This window comes from Sciurus vulgaris, assembly GCF_902686455.1.
Source record: "Sciurus vulgaris genome assembly, chromosome: 16".
Lineage (NCBI taxonomy): Eukaryota > Metazoa > Chordata > Mammalia > Rodentia > Sciuridae > Sciurus > Sciurus vulgaris.
In genome coordinates this window covers 22619771-22641660 of record NC_136477.1, presented here as the reverse complement: position 1 = coordinate 22641660, position 21890 = coordinate 22619771, and the positions used below count along the sequence as shown (strand labels likewise).

Here is a 21890-nt window from a genome sequence, read left to right as displayed (position 1 = left end):
TTTCACAAGTGTGAGGCTTGACTTTTCCTAAACTTTCCAGGCCAGGAAACAGGTTAGGCTAACCACGGTAAGATCTTTATAAGAAAAAAAAAAAAAAATGCAGAGTAATTTTCAGAAATCGCACATTAACAAAAGTGTATTTTAAAAGAATATGTGCTAACCATCAGTTCTGAGGGCTTTGAGTTCTTCAACAAAACAAATATTTCCCATTAACTGACACACCTAAAAGCCAGGCCTCTAATTCAGGAAACCCTAAGAACAGAAGAAGTCCATAGAGGTGATACAAGTAGGATCAATAATTCCTCAGTTAATCAAAAAAGTGAGCTGAAATGTAGAATCATAAAACTGTACGTATTTATGCATTTTAGAATGCATGCAGTGAAAGAACACCCATAAGACAATGCCTAAGAGACCCAGGTTTCTTTTCTTTAAAGAAAAGTGAAAACTTGAAGACGCTTGTGAAGCAATGTGAAAACAGAATCTGGAAACTGCCCATATTTTTATGATTTCTCCCCAATCCTTTATAACTCTCATTTTGTCTTTATGGAGTAATTTGTCTTTATGGAGTCTTTCCAAAGGTTTGCACAGAAAAGATGACTCTATTTTAGCACATGCTTTTCATCAGTTTTCATTCCATTTAATTAAATTATGCCAATTATAGTAACAAGAATGCCACACATAAACAAATTTAATAACAAACTACCTCTTGGTAAAAAGCACTTAATTCAGTGAGTATAGACTTCTATCCCATCGTCTCCCACACCAACTCCACCCAGCTGGGAGCACCTGTATAGTCAGGGTATCCTCAGGAGGGAATGGAGAAAACTGGGTCAGCTGAGGCAGGAGTACAGCAGAATTACTCTCTCAGATAGCTCTGTAGCGGTCCAAAGTGGGGGCCGTACCTTACCAACGCCTGGTGTATGTTAAGCACACAGTAAACATGTATTCAATGAAAGAATCTGCCTTGATTGTCTTTAATTATTCCCACCCCATTAGGAAAGCACAGAAGTTTTCTTTGCATAAAACCTGAAAATGGGGACAGCCCACAGAAAGACTAGGAAACAACCAAGATTATCGACAGGAATAAATGAAACTAAAGTAGGAAGAAAAAATAAAACTACGCAATTCCATTCAAATGTACCCTAATCCAAACATCAAAACCCTTAATTACCTTCCCAGAAACTCAACATGTGCTCAACAGAGGGACGTAGTGACCAGATGAATGATTTGGTTGGCTGTGGGTTCCTTCCTAAGTTTTAAACTGCATTCTCAAGAGTTTAATCAAACCCCTCAAGTGTGTAAAAAGTCCTCTATGAGAACAGATATTTTTTTCCTAAAAAAAAAAGTGACAATAACAGCTAACAAATATTGAATACTCAATCTTGACAGGCACTGTAGTAAATACACTGTATGAATTTATTAATTTCATCCTCATAACAATGCAGGAAGCGTACACTGAAATCATTCAAAGACACAGAGAGCTAGCCTATGTGTAGTCAGAATTTGAACCCAGAGTCCTTGTTCTTAACTACTGTGCCATACCACCTAACATCCTTCAGTTGATCTTATAAATAATATGTTAATATTTTGCCTAAGAATTTTCTTCATATACTTCCCAAAAGTTCAACATCAAAGTCTTCAATTATAAATCTGAAATTAATTTTTAAATGTCTGCTACTAAGTTTAATATATGTGCACTGGAAAAAAAACTAAAAATGACTCATTCATTCATTAAGCAATTACTTAATCACTTGAAAACAAAGAGTTAAAAAATAACTCAACAAACATGTCTCAGTTCCTGAGTATTTGCTGTGTGCTGGTCTTTGCCCAGGCTCTCAGGAAGATCAGAGTCTGGAAGGGGAGACTTATGAATGCTCCAGTTTCTGGTAAATGCTAACGGTGACTTGTGAGAAGGGCTCTGGATGTCCAAGGATGGAATGGAAACGGGAGGTGAAAAGGAAAAGGAAACTGCATTCCACTGAGGTATGTCTTCTGAAAGCCATGCACCATAGCAGAGGAGAAATATGATCAGAATTTCATCTGGGAATAATAACTTCTAGATGAGAAACAGTGCATGGGGCAAAGGAGGGACAGCATGAGAGTCAGGTGGCGAGTGAGGTTCTGGCATAAGACTCCAGGCAAGAACCACCGAACTGTACTATGTGGTATGTGAATTACACTCAGTAATAAAATAATAAAAAGAATTATACTTGCTAAATTCATTTTTAAAAACTAGTCTAGGTGAGAAATGGTGAGTACCTGAACTCAACCCATGCCATTGATGATTGGTGAGAGAAGCCAAACAAATATTCCAAAGGCAAAACGGGCAAGACTTGATTAGTGGATAGGTAGAAGGGAGAGGCAGACTGAGGTGTGGGAGCAAGATCAATAAGAGAGACACATAGTCATGTCACAGGATGGAAGAAGGGAGGGAGACTAACATATAAACAACAAACAAAACCAAGGCAGCATTATCATGGAATGCATCCAGGAGCCAATGGAGACATAGGAGCTAATCACTAAAAGATCAATCCACTAATAATGATGGCACTATTAACTGCTATCAATTTTCCAGTTCCTCTTCTGAATCAAACTTGTACCTGTCACTTCTCACTCAGATTACCAACATCCCCATTATACATCTGAGGAGAGGGAGGTGCACAGAGATTAGAGGAAAAGTTGAGATTCTGGTTTAGCTATAAACTGACTCTGACACCCCAAGCTGCTTCTCTGCTGTGACACTGCCTGCCTAAAAAATGATGATGACAATGGTGATAAGACAATCGGAGTGTCAGTCTGCACTGCTGCGCCAAGTCGGAATGGCCACTCATATCCCCTGTGCTTCAACCGGGTACTCAGCTCTGCATTTCACTTACACGACCTCACACTCACCCTGTAAGAGTGGTAGCAGGACCTGCTCAATGCCATACACTTGTGATCAGAATATGCCTGGGTCACTTCTACTCTTCAGGGCATCCGTGCAGGAGAAGCTGCACTAACCTCAGTCTGCCAGCCAAAGAATTGGGCTCATAAGACAAGGCAGTGGCACTAAGAGACAGGGCAGGAACAGATGCCACATCTGTGTAGTTTTAAATGTCTATATGCAAATATAAGCAATCTCTCTTTTGCCCGTCTCTCTTCCCTCATCCCTTCCTCCTTTCCTCCTTCCTTTTGCCCACCTTCTCTCTCCAGAAAGGGAGAATACACATGACAAAAATGATCCAAATTAATAAATCTTGATATAGGGTATATAGGGATTATCTGCATTGTCTTGCAATTTTTCTTTAAGTCTGAAACTAGGAAAATTACCCTGTGAGGGCATTAAAAAAAAAAAAAAAAAAAAAAAAAAGAGGGCTCAGTTCATCCTCAGAAAATACCTTTAGTCATTATAAACAGATGAGAATCAACTGTAACCAGCACTGTGGAGCAAGGGTGAGGGTGTGGGGGGGAGGGGTGGCCAAGACTGTCATTAAGTAATGTTTTTTAAAACTACAATTAAACATGCATGGTACACACAGGCTTGTTGATAACCTGGTCCTAAACATTATGTAACTTCTGGAGTAAATAGTTTAATTCATTTTCACCTTAGGAAAACAACAGCTCTTAGTAGATAAACTGATAGCACTTAGTATTTCTAACTGGTACAGTGTGCCAAGCTTAGAATTAAAAGAAAACTGTAAATTCATTTCATATTAAAATATTATCTAAGATTTGATGTTTGTAAGATTTTAGATCATTTCTATTTTTTTGAAAATTGGGGTTTTTATACAATTCCTCATTTAAAGCATTGATCCTTCGCTTGAAATTACATCAAAGAAGTGCACTAAACTAAATTTGTTTTAAAAGTGAGAAGGATTACTTCTTAAGGGAAATTATTTGAGTACTGATTTGATCCTGTGGGCTAAACCTTATGACATTGCTAATATTCACTTATTTTCAACCCAGAAAAATGGCATATTCATATATTTTCATCTTATACATTGGTCAGCTAATTCTCCAGTCTAGAATAACTGTCTTAACTATTTTACAAATAAAAGTAGAATTCAGGTACCATTAACTCTCAAAGGCAACACTAGATGGCAGTAAATACACAAAAGCCGTGACAGGACAGTTCTCAGCAAGTAGTAATGACCATTTTATCCTTTACTCAATTTCATGCTGCATCAAATCAAGCTCTTAAAAAAACCAAAGAATTAAAAACCTCACTAGCAATTTACAGTTAGCTGGCTTAGAAAATGTGAGCCAAAAAAGCTATTGAAACTATCAATTCATCCAATTTTAAATTAAATTAAACATCAACTTTCTAAAATTATGCATTTTCTAAGACTTCTTTGCTTTGTTAACAAATTCTAACCCTATAATTATATTTTAATGCTAATTAATTTGGAGAAAATTTTTAACTAAACCTGCTTTTTCCATCAAGATGTTAAAAATACATATATAAGGCTTTACTTCAAATATATATTTAGAGTTTATTTATTATGGCTTTTTTAGAATTACTGAAATCTACTCATTTAGAGGCCATGAATAAATTATGAAAGTACAGCATGCTGTTAATACGCTACAAGGAAAACATTCTTTTAAAACCGAATAAATACTAGACTCCAGAAAAAATAAGAAAAAAAAATTTTTATTTTAAAATTAAAAATGTAAGATTTTACCTTCCTTATTGAAAAGATATTTTCAGGTTTAAGAGAAAAATCTTACAAATATAAATAAACATATTAATTTGACCCACTGATAGTTTTTTAATTTTTTTGTTCTAATTAGTTGTACACGACAGTAGAATTCATTTATACATTTTGATAGATCATACATAAATGGAGTGTAATCTTTTATTTTTCTGATTATATATATTGTAGGACCACATTGGTCATGCAGTCATACATGTACATGAAGTAATCATGTCTGCTTCACTCCACTATCATTCCCTCCTCCATACCCCCTTCTCCTCCCTTCACTCCCTTCTACCTAATATAAAGTAACTCTATTCTTCCCTATCCCCCTCCTTATTATGAATTAGCATCTGCATATAAAACATTCAGCCTTTGGTTTCTTAAATTTAGCTTATTTCACTTAGCATGATATTCTCTAACTCCATCCAATAACCAGCAAATGCCAGAATTTCATTCTTCTTCAAAGCTGAGTAATATTCCATTGTATGTATATACCAGATAGGTTTGATAAACTTTTTTTTTCTTTCCAGCTTTATTGAGGTACAAATAAATATAGTATGTATTTAAGGGTACAACATACATTGTGAAATGACTATCACAATTAAGCTAATTAACATGTTCATCACCTCACACAGTTACCTTATAACAATGTGAATCATAATTTCAGCATGATTTTATAAGCTTACATAGTAACAAACCAAAAACTTATTTTTCCTTATTTGTACATGTTCCACTTTTTGGATTCATTACAAGACCAGATGGCGTTCATTTGAGGTCTCAGTAACACGAGAATAAAATTAGCTAACTTACTAATTCTTTGGTTACTTCTAACACCTTCTCTGGGGTTAGTTTTGTACTTACACACAAAATGCTCAATTTATAAACCAAAGGGAGGGCAATCTCAAATGTAGGTAAGTCAGTAAAGTAACAGGAAATGGCCAGCAAATCTTCCAGAGTAAGAGAGAACCAGGTCCTGGGTACCTGATTAAGGTATCACTAAATACAAAAGAAAGCAGCAGCCTGATCAGTGGTACTGTACAAGAAGGAAGACGGCTAGTCAGAAATCGGGAGGAAGAGAAGACAAAATCAAGAGGTGGGCTACATCATCTGGCCCTGCTCAGAAGCTGACGATGGATACCAAGACCCGCCTCAAGACAGAATTCTGGGGCAGGGGTGGCTTTCAGGTTTCCGTGTCCCTCAGGACTATTACACTTTCCCTGTCCAGGCGCATCATTCACCACGAAATTATTTAATAACCAATTCCATCTGGACTTTAACACTGACTATTATGGTCACTAGAAAAGTAACTCCTTATTGGAAATCAGCTACCTGACATTCTGGTAGACCTCTTATGCATCTTAATAGTTTTCAGTTTATGCAATCCCAAAAGCCTAATTAATCCTGGATATATTGGCAAGGGCAAGTTTCTAGATATGAAAAGTTATGGGCCACATCCTAAATCAAGAAACCCAGCCAGCTGGTTTCTCCCTCTCCAAGGAACCTCTGTCTTATTCTCTCATTTCTGCAGGTAATAAATCAGTCTTGCAAATAGCTCTCCAAAATCCTATTCAACTCACAAAATTCAAAACCAACTTCCTTTTATCTGCCAGGGCCAATCTCTTTCCCCTCCTACACACTGCTGTCTAAAATCATTCTCCAAAATGCATATTCTGCATATAGCATCTATCATGAGCACCGATTCCTAGGAAATATAATAAAAGAGCAAAAAGGGCAAAGCAGAATACATTTCACGAGCCAATTCCAGAAATGTATATGTACATAATTTCATTTCTTCTGGTCAGCTCTGAGCCCTAAGGCCTTGGGGACATGGAACACCACTCTATAGTAAATATAAATCCTGCTTTAATAAATTTCTACAACTGTTCTATTTTTTAAATTTCAAAAAATGAAAGGTTATGGTATTCTTTTTGATAATTATAATCACTAGCAATAAAAATTCCTGGAAATTCTATTTACTTTGGATTAGTGTTTAATTTTCAAGGTGCTGTAGGAATCCATATTCTAAAACATGAACAAAGGAAAAACTGAAAAGTACAGAGACAGCCTACCTGTACTTTGTATGTTAAATTATGTATTATTCCACAAATTGCATGTGGAGTTTTATACCTGTGGCAAATGAGACATAAATCATTATTAAGAAGCATTTCTTAGGATTTTCCTAAGAAAACAGAAGTGACATTTCCCTAGAATAGACTAAAAATACCTGTTAAATTTGTAGAATTTTATTCCAAAGAGAATTTATCCACTCAGCACTGGACAGGCCAGCACAATAGCAAGAAAAGTCACTTCTTATTTGTATCCTGATGGTCTGGGCAGTAACCATAGATACACAGGCTGAATCATCATGTCCTCCATTTGAACTATTTTGCTTTCTTACCAGTAAATGCATGATACTAAATTGTCACTCATGGTCAGCAGGGATAGCACTGCTTTAGAATAAACAACAGAGACATCTATTGATATGGACACTATTTCAAATAATAAATTTTCACTTACTTCCACTGCTACTACAATCAAAATGAGGTCCGTTTTTGACTCTGGGAAGACTGCATTCACTTGGGGTGACATTCCAATCAGAGCACAATTAGTGACCACAGATATGACACTCATTGTTTCAAAAGCCAGCTAAAAAAAGAAAGAAGAATGTGAAATTGCAATGACCATTTTCTTATTTCCTTATCCTTTTTTCATATTATCTAAAAATCAAGGAAAAAGTCTTTCCCCACATTCTATGCATTTCAAGTACATTTTAAACTTTCTCTGACATGTTATGATTTTTCTTTAGCTTAAAAAAGCTATACTGTTAGAAGGTATTTTAGATACTTTTGGCTTGAATATCCCGAAGCAGTATGTTCTACCTTCTCAACTGGAAGCGACCAGGGACCTGAATTTGGAATACATCCAACACACTGTCAAAGCTATTCAATTCTACTCATATTTAAGAGGACTCTAAAGAAGGGCCACTAGAGAGAATGTTTCACCTTCAATCCAGGTAATACTTGAAACAATTTATTTTGGGAAACTCGCTTCCCACTTTAACAGATCATGCACCATATTCAGTTCAGCTATAACCAACGCCCAATCCAAACAGTGACCCCTTCTAGACCACCTACGAACATTAGCTCTGTTGAGACCTACTCATTAGTCTCATCCTTGATCCTATAAAGGAGACCTTGGTGCATCCTTCCAGATATGGATGGAACTGTGCTGGTGATATAGCCCATCACGTAGAGTGCCTGCCTAGCATGATGGAGACCTGGGTTCGAGTCCCCAGCACCGTTAGATTGCGCAAATAACAAACAGATATGGATGGAAAAGTCACAGCCATGGCTCTTTCTCTCTTTTTAACATAAAGCTCTGGTGATCACTACTTGATAAACACTAATTCCAAGAAATACAAAGTTTTGATTCCTATTATATCTTTACTTGCATTGTATCTTCTAAAGGTAATTTGTATATGAAAAAGTTACTTCTATGTGTTAATTTGTGAGTTATTATATCTTATTACTTGTAGTAATTTTGATTCTCTGGGTTTTCCAAATCATACAATCCAATGATCACATCCTCTCCAAACAGTTTTATCTCTCTCTTCTTGATTTTTATACTTATAATTCCTTTTCTTGTCTAATTAGGTTGGGCAGTAATTCTAGAACCATACTGAACACTAGAAGTGATCATGAACACCCTCTCTATTAACAAACCATGTGGTTTTGTCACTGTGTATTTAATATCTTTAAGTAAAGGTGATCTGTATTTTTACATTTCATTAACTTATATTTTATTGAGATATCTGTAAATTCACATACCATGGTAAACAATAAACAAAGAGATTCTATGTGTCTTTACCTAGTTTGCACACTATAGTGCAACACCATAAACAAGATATCAACACTGATACATCCACGATTCTTATTCCTGTTTCTAGTTTTACCTGCACTCATTTGTGTGCACGTGTAGGTTCAAACAATTGTACCATGAGTTTCATTTCATTTTTCCACCACCACAGTCAAGACACCGAACAGTTCAGCACCTCGGAGTTCTGTTGTTACCCTTGTATGATTAACTAGTTTTTCACAGTCACTAAGCCGCTCTTCGTTTCTAAAATTTTGTCCTTCAGAAAATGCTATGTATTTGAAGTTATATATTATGCAACATCTTTTTTCATTCACTGTAACTGCCTAGATATTCATCCGAATTGTTCCCTGTAGCAAGTTTGTTCCTTTTTATTGCACGGTGGCATTCTAGGGTATGAAGAACATTTGGTCTGATTCACTTTTGAGCTATTACAAATAAAGCTGCTATAAACATTTCTGTGCAGATTTTTATACAAACATAATGTAACTTTTCTCTGAGATAAATGTCCAAAGGTAGAATCAAGGGGTTTATAAGGCAGTTGCATGGTTAGTCTGATAAATAGCCAAGCTCTTTTCCAAAGTGGTGTGTCACTTATATTAAATATTCTGCACCCTTGCCAGTTCTGGTATTGTTACCTCATTTATTCCAGCCACTCTGATAGGTGGGCAGTAGTATCTCTTGTGGTTTTGGTTTGTATTTCCCTGAATAATGTGCAACATCTTTTTATGTGCTTATTTGCTATTAGCATGTCCTCTTTGGAAAAATGCCTGTGTATGTTTGTCCTTTCCAAACCAGACTATTTTCACTAATGAGTTTAGAGAGTTCTTTATATATTGTAGATAGTAGTTCTTTATCAGATATGTTGTTTGCAAATACTTTCCCTCAGTCTGTTCACCTTCTTCACATGGGCTTCACTGAAGAAATTTCCAAAATTATCATTAAATTCAAAGTATAAATTTGTCCCTCTTTTGAATTGTACCTTTGGTTTTACATCTAAGAACTTTTTTCCTTCTAGAACCAAAAGATTATCTCCATTTTTTCCTAAAGGTTTTATAGGTTTACATTTTTCATTTAAGTACATGATCCAGGGGCTGGGGATATAGCTCAGTTGGTAGCACAAGGCAAGCACTTGCAAGCACTTGCAAGCACAAGGCCCTGGGTTCAATTCCCAGCACCACACACACACAAAAAAAAGTACATGATCCATTTCATGATTATTTTTGTATAAAATATGTCCAATTAATCTGGTACCAGGTTGAAAAGGCTGTCCTTCCTCTACTGAATTACTGTGGCAACTTTGTCAAAAACCACTTGGGCAAACTGGTGTGGGTCTATTTCTGAGTTCTTAACTCCAATCTTCTGTGTCTTTCCCTCTGCTAATACTACGTTGTCTTGATCACTTATTACTTGATTACTTGATTATGTAATAAGACTTGATATTGGGTAGCCAGGTAGCACATATTGTCCTAACACTTGATTTTTCTCTCTAAAGATTGTTTTATATATCCAAGTACTTGTGCTACCCATATAAATTTTAGAATAAACTGTATATGTCTGCAAAATCCTTACTGAGATTTTGACAGTTATTGCATTAAATCTATAGGTCAACTTGGGGAAAAAATGACATCGTTACTCTGTTGAGTCTTCTAATCCATGAACATAAGTTTCTCCATTTACTCAGGTCTTCTTTGATGTCTCTCCTCAGAATTTCATAATTATCAGCATTCAGACCCTGAACATGTTAAGTGTATATCTTCATGTTCTTTGAAGCAATTACAAGTGTCACTGTTCTAAAATTTCTTCACATTTCATTGTTATTATATAGAAATGTGACTGATTTCTATGTATCAATCCTGAAACCCTACCCAACTCCCTTAGTAGCTCTGAGAGTTCTGCAGACTCTTTGGAACTTTCTATGTAGACAATCACATTATATGCAACTTGAGAATATCTTATTTCTTCCTTTTCATTTAGTATGTCTTTTATTCTTTTTCTTGATTATTTACACTAAACTTCCAGTACTTATGCGTAATAAAAGTAGTGAGAGTAGACATGCCTGCATTCTTCTCAGTCTTAGAAAGAAAGCATTCATTGTTTCACCACTGAGTATAATATGAACTTCAGGATTTTTAATAGATGTTCTCTATCGAGTTGAAGTATCCCTACTTTTCTTTGAATAAGTGTTGGATTTTGTCAAATGCTTCATCTGCACTGATTGGTATAATCATGTGATTTTCTTCTTTAGGTTATTATGGAGGATTATATCTATTGGTTTTCAAATATGAAAGCAGGTTTCATCCCTGGACTAAATCCCCCTTGAAATTGTATATAATTCTAGTAATACATGGTCAAATTGGATTAACTAGTAAGTTTTAAGATGTTTTGTGTATATATTCATGAGAGATTTTTTAAAACTCTGGTTTTGCTATTGAATTGATACTGAATTCATAAAATGAATTGGGAGATCTTTTTTTCCTCCTCTGTTTTCTGTAAAATTAGTGTTAATTCTTCTTTAAATAGTAGAATTCACCAGTGAAATTATCTGAGCCAGGACACTGATTTGGGGGGGAATGTGTAATTATAAATTCAATTTCCTTCATAGTAATAGGGCTGCTCAAATGCTCTATTTCATATCAGATGAGTTGTGGAAGTTTGTACTTTTTGAAAGAATTGGTTCATTTCACCCAAGCTGTCAAGTTTGTGTTTGTAGATCTGCCCACAGAATTCCCTTATTACCCTTGTGATGAAACCCACTTGATCATGGTGCACTATCTTTTTAATATGTTTTTGTATGCGATTTGCTAAAATTTTGTTGAGAATTTTTGCGTCGATGTTCATTAAGGATATTGGTCTGAAACTTTCTTTCCTTGATGAGTCTCTGTCTGGTTTAGGTATCAGTGTGATATTGGCTTCATAGAATGAGTTTGGGAGGGTTCCCTCCTCTTCTATTTTATGGAATACTTCAAGAAGTATTGGAATGAGCTCTTCTTTAAAGGTTTTGTAGAACTTGGCTGAGAACCCATCTGGTCCTGGACTTTTCTTTGTTGGTAGGCTTTTGATGACCTCTTCTATTTCATTACTTGAAATTGGTCTATTTAAATTGTGTATGTCCTCCTCGTTCAGTTTAGGCAATTCATATGTCTCTAGAAACCTGTTGATGTCTTTGACATTTTCTATTTTGTTGGAGTATAGATTTTCAAAATAGCTTCTAATTATATTTTGTATTTCAGTCGTGTCTGTTGTGATATTTCCTTGTTCATTCCAAATTTTAGTGATTTGGGTTTTCTCTCGTCTTCTCTTTGTTAGTGTGGCTAAAGGTTTATCAATTTTGTTTATTTTTTCGAAGAACCAACTATTTATTTTGTCAATTTTTTGTATTGTTTCTGACTGTAGGAGCTACAGTGACATCCTCTTCCATTTTTATATTGTTATTTGTCTTCTCTTTTTCGATCTTGCTAGATGTCTGTCAACTGAATTTATCTTTTTGAAGAACCAGATCTTTGTTTCACCTTTCTATTATTTTTGCTTTCACCTTCACCGATTTGTACCCTTCTCTTTATTATTTCCTTTTTCTGCTTGCTTTGAGTTTAGTTTCCTTTTCAGTTTCTGAAACAGGAAGTGAGATTATTTACCTGAATTTCTTCCAGCACACGCATTCAATGCTATAAATTTCTGTCAGCACTGCATTACCTGTGCCTCACAAATTTTGATACACAGTTCTTGCATTTTTATTTAGCTTAATGTATCTTTTGATTTCCCATGAAGTCTTCCTCTGACCCATGGCTATTCTGAAACGTGTTGTTTTGTTTTCAGGAATTTAGAGATTTTGCTATTATCTTTCTGTTACTGAATTTTAGTTTGGTTACAATGTAACCATACCTCGTATGATTTTGTATGATTTCAATTCTGTTCTATGTCCAAAGAGATGGACTATCTTATTGAATGTTCTGAATGCACTGGAAAAAAATATGTATTCTACTGTTGTTGATTAGAATGTACCATAATGTCAATTAGATACTGTTATTTGATGGAATTAACAAAGTCTTTGTATTATTGTTGATTTTGTATTTAGTTGTTCTATCAATTGTTGAGGAAGGAGTGTGAAATCTTGAACTATAACTGTGGATTTATCTAATTCTCCTTTCTGGTCAGATTTTTTGTTCACTTTGTTTGGTACATACATACTTAAGACTGCTGTTATCTTCCTGAAAATCTGACCCTGTTACCACCACAGAATATTCCTCTCTGGTAATGTTTTGCTCAGAGGTCTCCTTTCTCAGATACTAATATGGCCATTTCAGTTTTTGTAGACCAATACCTCCATATATATTTTTTTCTTTCCTTTTACTTTCAATCCACGTCTATCACTGTTTGAACTGAGTTTCTGATAGACTATGTATATATTCTGATCTATATTCTGATAGACTCTGTGTGTGTGTGTGTGTATACATATACATATATATTTTTCTTTAATTGGTATCTTTAGATCATTTACAGTTTAAATAATTATTAATGTTAGGACTTAAACTAGTCTTTTCTTCATTTTGTTTGTTCCTATTTTTCAATTTCTGTTCTTCTTTTTCTTGCCTTATTGAGGTTTACTTAAATATTTTTCAGAATTTCATTTTGATTTCCCCAAAATGTACTGAGTATGTCTTTTGTATAAATTTTTAGTGGTTGCTCTAGAAATACAATATATATACAAAACTTATATTCTACTTGTCCCATCACTTACCAGTTTGAGTGAAGCATGGAAACCTTACCTCTTTTATTATCCCTTATCCATAACATATTTCTCTTACTATTTTCTCTACATATATTTTGAATTATTAGTATTATAACTTTTGCTTCAAACATCAAACAAAACTAAGAAAGCTCAAGAGGAGAAGAAAAGTCTACTGTGTTCACTTGTATTTTTGGTTGTTATACTTTTCTTTGTAATGTTCCAGATTCCTTCTTTTACCATTTCCTTAGTTTAGAGAACTTTCTTTCGCCATTCTTTTAGGAAAGGTCTGTTGGCAGGAAATTCTTTTAGTTCTTCATCTGCAAGTATCTTGATTTCTCCTTCACTTCCGAAGGTTATCTTCTCTTGATATAAGATTCTATATTAACAAAATTTTTCTTTGACTTGAAACTATCATGCCACTTTCTTCTGGCCGCTGTGGTTTCCAGTGAGAAACTGGCTGTTCTAACTGTTTACCTAAACGAAAAATGTCATTTTTCTTTTGGTGTTCTTAGTCTTTGTCTTTAGTTTTCATATGCTTAATATAATGTGTCTTGACACAGATTTCTTTGGACTTATCTACTTACACAGCTTCTTCAATCTATTGTTTTAGGTCTCTAACCAAATTTTAAGTTTATGGCCATTATTTCTTCAAATATCTTTGGCCCTTCCCTTCATCCTCTCCTATAACTTCAATGAATGTTACAGTTATACAGGTCACTGAGGCTGTGTTTATTCTTATGGTATATTTTCTCTGTTGTTTAGATTGTGTAATGTCTTTGGTTCCATCTTTCAGGTCCTAATTCTTTCCTCTATCCCATGTTCCATTCTGCTGTTGTACTCATCCACTGAGTCTTCTACCTGTCATACTATATTTGTCACTTTTAAAATGTCAATTTGATTCTCTTTCATAGCTTTTCTTTCTTTGCTGGGACAGTCAAATTCTTTTTCATTTGTTTCAGCTGTGTTCATAATTACTTATTGAAGCATTTTTATCATGGCTGCTTTAAAATCTTTGTCCAGTATATCTAACATTTGTGTCATCTCATGTGCTGAATATCCTTTTTCATTCAGTTTGTTATCTTCCTAGTTATCTGTATGATAAGTGATTTTTTAAACATAGAAAACTGGGCATTTGGGGTATTATATGGCTCTGGGTTTTTAAACCTTCTGTTGCAGTTGGTCCTTTTGACACAACTCCAGCAAAGGAAGAGGGGTAATATTTTGTTACTACCAGATGAAGGTAGCAGTCCAGATTCCCCAATGGATACCACTGACAGCAGAAGCAGGAAGTCCTTAAGATGACTGAACAGGAATGTGTGCTCTGGTTTCTCACTAGACCTCCACTGATATCTCCTTTGTGGAGAGAGGTGCAAGTGCCTTGCATTATTCCCACGTAGCCTCCACTGTGCATACGCCATCATGCTTCCTCTGAGTCCATCTAGCAGGGACTACAAAAGCAGCCTCATCACTTCCCCGGTAAGTAGAAGAAGAAGTCTAGACCCCCATGTGGTCTTCACTGACACTGCAGCAGGGAGGGCCTCTTGCTACCCCAGGAGATAAAGTCTCAGTTGGCTACTTTCCTTGAGAATTATCAGAATTTTAAATCTGTAAGGGTCCTTACAGATTATATCTTTCATCTTACCTTCCCCACATGCCAAATTCAAAATCAAAAAAAGTGAAGCCAGAGAAAGGAACTTAAAAGTTAATAACTTTCTAAGGTCATATAGGTATTATGCTGCTGAGTAAGGACTAACCTCTAGTTTTTCTAATCTCTCTTTTAGGAATTGCTTTTTGTTTGTTTGTTTGCTTGGTAAGTTTTATGTTTTTTTGCCATAATGCCTCACATTTAAAAAAATAATTTTTCCTCAAATAATTACCTGCCACACACCAATATTGGCTGAAGGTTCTGAGAATGGACGTTTGAAGACTCTGCACATTTTTAAGGCATCTGAATTGACTTCAGTGAAGTTATTTAGCACAGCGAAGGCAGCTGCTAATGGGTAAACACAGGAGAAAAGGCTCACATAACCAAACTGCAGGAATAACTCCAGGTAATCATCGAAGGTACCCTGAATATAAATGACAAGAAAGAGGTATTGTTTTAACGTTAAATAATAGGAATACTATCCAAGGTGATTTTATATTAAATCACTGAAATAAAGAATGGAAAAAAATTTAGCTGCTCATTTCCTTGTGCCAATTTACTGAATTATTACTTTTTTTTTTTTTTTGTAATGTAACATTTGCAAATAATGGCAAAGCTAAACATGATTGCTCTCTCAACTAAAAAGAAATAATCATGGGGCTGGGGTTGTGGCTCAGTTGGTAGAGGGCTCACCTAGCATGAGTGAGGCCCTGGGTTTGATCCTCAGCAACACATAAAAAAATAAAGATATTGTGTCCACCTACAATTAAAACAAAATATGAAAAAAAAAAAGAACTAATCCATTATTATTGTTAGAGATGGCACCTTTGTATCATGGACACCCCAGAATGTCAGTCCCTGATCTTCCATTAAAAAATCAATGGTGAACATGCCAGTGAACTTGGTAGAGTAATGATCACCAAAAGTTCATAAAGTTCATCCTTTCATTTAAAAAAAAAAAAATTTTCCCAGAATCAATGTTTTTATTACTCTGGAATCTAACACTAGGCTGGCAGCAACCCAGGTGGTATTTAATCAAGAAAAACAGCTGAGTTCTGTGGAATTGTAACTTACTTTACTTAGCCTTATCTCCCACTCCTTGGCTCTGCAGCAGCCTTGAAACATAACAGCATGCATTCCTAGTATCAGAGGCAACAGAGTGGGAATGGAGAGCTTTGAAAGCCTCCTTCCCAAAGGGAAGTCACTATCTGACCTGGCTAGTGCTGCTCAAGAACACTCCCACTCAAAAGGCTTATTGTTAGTCAATTGTCAAAGTCTCTCCCAGAGCCAAATGCTTCTCCCCAGGGGTGACTGTCAAACCTGGTCCCCCTGGGTGGTGGGTGGAACTCTGATAAACAGTAGACTAGCCAGAGAACTCAAAGGCAAAGCAGAGGAATGAGAAGTCAATAGGTGATTTGAAAAGTTCCAACACTTCCCTGGGCTTCTAGAAGACCAAGCACATGCACATGACCATATACATGCTCAGGACCTATGTGAGACAGCTCTGTGATCTCACCTCTAAGTGACCTTGATACTATGCACAAGCATGAGTTGTGAACTTCCTGGCTAAGCACTGATAGCATGCCCAACACAAAAGCAGAGACACATTGCTAAGAACTTTCAACTCAACAACTGCAAAGTTCACACTCTTCTCAAATGCCTGTGAAACATGCTCCAAAATAGATGATATGTTAAGCCATGAAATAATTCTCAATAAATTTAAAAGGCTTAAAATCATACAAAGTATCCTCTCTGGAAACTGAAAATCAATAACAAGGAAATTTCAGAAATTCACAAATATATGAAAATTGAGCAACATGTTCAAAAAAATGTCAAAGAAAAAATCACATGAGAAATTAGAAAATACTTTAAGATGAATGAAAATAAAGGTACAATATATCAAAACTTATGGAATGTCACAAAAGCAGTGGTCGATGGTAAATTTAAGACTGAATGCATCTGTTAAAAAAGAAAACTTCTCAAAACTACATAAATTTTCATCAAAACAGGTTTGAAAAAGACAACTAAACTAAATCCAAAGCAAGCAGAAGGAAATAAATAACAAAATAGAATAGGAAACAAGTAGAGAAGATCAATGAAACAAAAAGTTGGTTCTTCAAAAACATTTTTTTAAAAGGATGAATGGATGGATAGATGGATAGAAGGAAAGGAGGAAGAAGGAAGAAAGAAAAGTCATTATTTAATGTCCAAGAAAAAAGAGAAGATTCAAATTACTAAAATCAGTAATACAAGAGGGACTATTACTACCGATCTTACAGAAAGAAAAAGGATTATAAGGGAATGTTATGAACAACTGGATACCAAAAGGAAACAGAGCATAAATAAAATGGGCAAACTCCTAGAGTGACATATCTACTAAAAGTGACTCAAGAAGAAACAGAACATCTGAAAGACCTACAGCAAGTAAAGAGATCAAGTTTCTAATTGGAAACTTCCACAAAGAAAAGCCCAAGCCCAGATGGCTTCACTGGTGAACTCTGTAAAATCTAAAGAAGAATTAATAACAGTGTTCAAGATCTCCCAAAAAGAAGACAAAGGAACAATTCCCAAGTTATTCTATGAGGCCTGTATTATCCTAGTAACTAAACTATACAAACACATTGCAAGAAAACTACAAATCAATACCTCTTATGAACAGAAACGTAAAAGACCTCAACAAAATACTGCCAAGTTGGATCCAATAGCATATCAAAAGTAATTTAAACCATGACAAAGTGAAATTAATCCTAGGAGGTTAGTTCAACATAGGTGTATCAATTAATGTGACCAATCGTATTAATAAAATAAAGTTTAAAAAGACACAGAAAAACAAAATCCAAAACTCGTTCATAAAACACTCAACAAATGAGTAATAGGAAATCCCCTCAACTTGATAAGCAATATCTACAAAACACCCACAGTTAACATATTAAAGGTTAGAGACTAAAAGCTTCCCAATCAAGGTAAGGAATGGGACAAAGACACCTGTTCTTTTTGATTCAACACTGACCTAGAGGTTCTAACCAGTAAAGTCAGGTAAGAAAAAAGAATAATAATAAGCTAACCAGAAGAGTTAAAAAATTAAAGCTATCTGTATTTGCAGAAAATATAATCTTATACATACAAACTCCTAAAGAATCCACAAAAAATTCTGAGATCTAACAAATTTCTTCAGTAAAGTTGCAGGATAAAGTTGTGATAAACACATAAAAATCAATGATATTTCTATACACCAGCAATGAACAAATTGAAAACAAAGTTAAGAAAACAATTCCAGTTGCGATAGCATTGAAAAGAGTAATTTAGCTATAAATGTAGCCAAAGTAGAGTAAGACTTGTGCACTGAAAACTAGAAAACATTGTTGAAAGAAACTGAAATATACCTAAAAATGTAAAGACGTTTTATATTTACTGAGATGGAAGACATAATGTCATTGAGATGACAATATTCCTCAAATTGATGTATAGATTGAGTGTAATCCCAATCAAAATTTCAACTGCATTTTCTTATAGAAATGGATAAGCTGATCCTAAAATTCAGATGGAATTTCAAGGAACCCAGGATAACCAAAACAATCTTGAAAAAGAGGAACAAAGTTCAAAAAAAATCATAATTCCTGATTTAAAAACCTACCACAAAGCTACAGTATCAAGACAGGGTGATACTGGCATAAGGAAAGACAGACAGGTTTAAGGAATACAGCATTAAGAATCCAGAAACAAATGCCTACATTAAAGATCATATAGTTTTCAACAAGAATGCCAAGACCATTCAATGGAAAAGAAATGATCTTTTCGATAAATGGAGGTAGGACAACTAGATATCAAAGAACAAATTTGAACTTGACCTCTTCCTCACATCAAACATAAAAATTAACTCAAAACGGATCAAAGACCTAAATAGTAAAGCAAAAGCATAAAACTCTTATAAGAAAATCTAGGAGTAGATCTGACCGACCATGGGATTAGATACTGATTTCTTAGATGTAACCCCAAACTCACAGAGCATCAAAAAAGAGATAAATTGGACTTCAAAATTAAAAACATTTGTAGATCAAAGGACACTATTAAGAAAAGGAGGACTAGGAGTATAGCTCAGTGGTGGAACACTTGCCCAGCATGTGTGAGGCCCTGGGTTTGATCCCCAAAATTGTAAAAGACCGACAAAAGAAAGAAAGAAAAAGAGAAAGTGAAAACCTACAGAACAGAAGGAAATATTTGCAAATAATATATACAAGAGACTCTGATTCAAAATATGTGAATAATTCTCAAAATAGAATAAAAACACAATTTAATAAAAAATGGGCAAAGAATGTGAATAGATACTTCTCCAAAGAAGATATGCAAATGACCAATAAGCTTTCCATCACTAGAACAAAATATCTGAGAAAATAAACTTGGAGGAGAATAGATTATTTTTTTTTATTTTTTATTTTTTTGGCTCAAGGCTTCAGATAGAAATATTGTGGTAGAAGGGCATGGTGGAAGAAGACTGCTCTCCTCAAGGCAGTCAGAAAACAGAGAGAGAGAGAGAGCCAGGGGCCCGGAACAAGGTGTACCCTTCAAAGGCACCCCTTTTCCAGTGACCCATTTCTTCCAAGTAGGCCCACCTCCTAAGGTTTCCACCACCTCCTAACAGTGCCATCAGCTGGGGACCAAGCCTTCAATACATGAGCCATTGGGGGACATTACAGGACCAAACTATAACAGACCCAGGATATCGATTAGCAGCTGCCAAAGGCTGGGGAAAGAAGGACTGATGATGGACAAGGAATGATAAAATGTTCTGGAGTGATAAGGGGTGACAAGAGCACAGACTTGTGAACTTACTACGAACTATTAAATTGCACAGTTTACAAAAGTGAATTTTATAGTAGGTAAATTAATTTCAATTTAAAGTAAAGAGTCAAAATACCACTGATGGTAACAGGAAACGTGGCCCACGGTCATCCTAACAGAAGTAGCAGAACCATCAAAAAGGCCAAAGAAAGGATATATTACTGGCTTCATTAGCAGCAGAAAATGGAAATACCATGGAAGCATGAAGAAATCCCCCCAAAAATGTGTTTTAAAACCTTTCTGAATGTTCGCCATCTTTAGTAATAAGAGAAATGCAAATCAAAACTACACTAAGATTCCATCTCACCCCAATTAGAATGCCGATTATCAAGAATACAAGCAACAATAGGTGTTGGAGAGGATGTGGGGGAAAAGGTACACTCATACATTGCTGGTGGGGCTGCAAATTAGTGCAGCCACTCTGGAAAGCAGTGTGGAGATTCCTTAGAAAACTTGGAATGGACCCACCATTTGACCCAGCTATCCCACTCCTCGGCCTATACCCAAAGGACTTAAAATCAGCATACTACAGAGATACAGCTACATCAATGTTCATAGCTGCTCAATTCACCATAGCCAGATTGTGGAACCAACCTAGATGCCCTTCAGTTGATGAATGGATAAAGAAACTGGGGCATATATATACAATGGAATATTACTCAGCTATAAAGAATAATAAAATTATGGCATTTGCAGGCAAATGGATGACATTGGAGAATATCATGCTAAGTGAGATAAGCCAATCTCAAAAATCCAGAAGACGAATGATCTCACTGATAAGCGGATGATGACACATAATGGGGGGTGGAGGGGGGCAAGAATGGAGGAAAGAGGGACTGTATAGAGGGAAAAGAGGGGTGGGGGGAAAGGAAAAAAATAACAGAATGAATCAAACATCATTACTCTATGTAAATGTATGATTACGCAAATGGTATGCTGTTACTCCATGTACAAACAGAGAAACAACATGTATCCCATTTGTTTACAATAAAAATAAAATAAAAAAAAAACCTTTCTGCACAAGAGAAGTAAAGAGTACGAGGTGAGTCAGTGTGATCTTTAGTAAATGCAGAAGGAGCCTTCACTGAAGTGGGACTCCTGGGAATGGTGACTCTTACCTCAGTCACCACATCTCGACAGTGCCACGCAAGTGCCTCACTAGAGGCCAAGGGCTCACAATACCTCACATGTCCTGACCTGGGAGAAGCTAGACACTGTCTCACAGGGCACAGTGATCAAGGTATAGAGCCAGCCAGCATGACACCAGAAACCAAGCCCTCACCTTACACCAGTGGTTTTCCAACTTCCGGCATCCTCAGGCCTTAGGATCATGAAGCACACACACCATAAAAACTCCAGTTTAAGAGAAATACTCATCACAATGTTGCCAAGCAATATTGGAAAAAAGGAATATTGAGTACTACATTTAAAATGAATAAAGATAATAATTACCGCTGTATCTCCTACTCAGTCTTTCACCAAGATATACATGTTAGGATCAGTACTGACAGTTTTAGTGTAAGTCAGATTCTACTTCGAGACAAGTTTCTTTTCTTACTGTAAACCTCACTTAAATAGAAAATCCTAAACACAATTGTGGGGAGTGAGAACAGAGGAAGTGCTTCTTTGAAATGCTCTAGATATTGGATCAAATAGCCCAGGGATTCTTGGTCTCAGTGGCTGTTTTCAAAGTTCAGCAGAGAGTAGCACCAAACATGCACCTCAGAGCTGGCAAGTCGAATGTTCAGATTGGGGCTCAGTGGGGAGCAGTTTCTAAACTGCTTACTGGTTGCATTTGGCTCTGGAAAATATTTCCTTATGTTGTGTTGCAGCATCAATATGTGGTTTTTAAATATACCCAGGAAAATAACATCAATTTACTTCCTTGGAGAGTGAAGAAATCACAAATTGGGAAAGAGTAAAAATTTTAGCAATCAAGTCATTTTTACCATAGTTCAGTCTTAAGAAATCCTAATGTCCTATGCTCAGCATTCAAAATTGCACTGTTTCAGCTTGTAAAGGTCAAGCCTTTGCAGGGATGTGCAGACAGTGTCTCTCAGATGCTCCTGGGCCGGCTTTCAGAGTCACACACAGGCCTTAGGCATTATTAGCATACAGAGCCCCTCTC

At 35.7% G+C, this 21890-nt stretch overlaps 1 protein-coding gene across 1 annotated transcript in view; it reads right to left on the bottom strand.

The window, feature by feature from the left end:
• The window catches only part of ANO10 (anoctamin 10), a 185254-nt gene that overhangs the window by 123073 nt on the left and 40291 nt on the right, over window positions 1-21890 (bottom strand). The window contains exons 10-11 of the mRNA XM_079115607.1: window positions 15156-15347; window positions 7194-7322 (exon numbers count right to left, since the gene is read on the bottom strand). Of these exons, the coding sequence (XP_078971733.1) occupies window positions 7194-7322; window positions 15156-15347 (321 nt within the window). The remainder of the gene's footprint in view (window positions 1-7193; window positions 7323-15155; window positions 15348-21890) is intronic.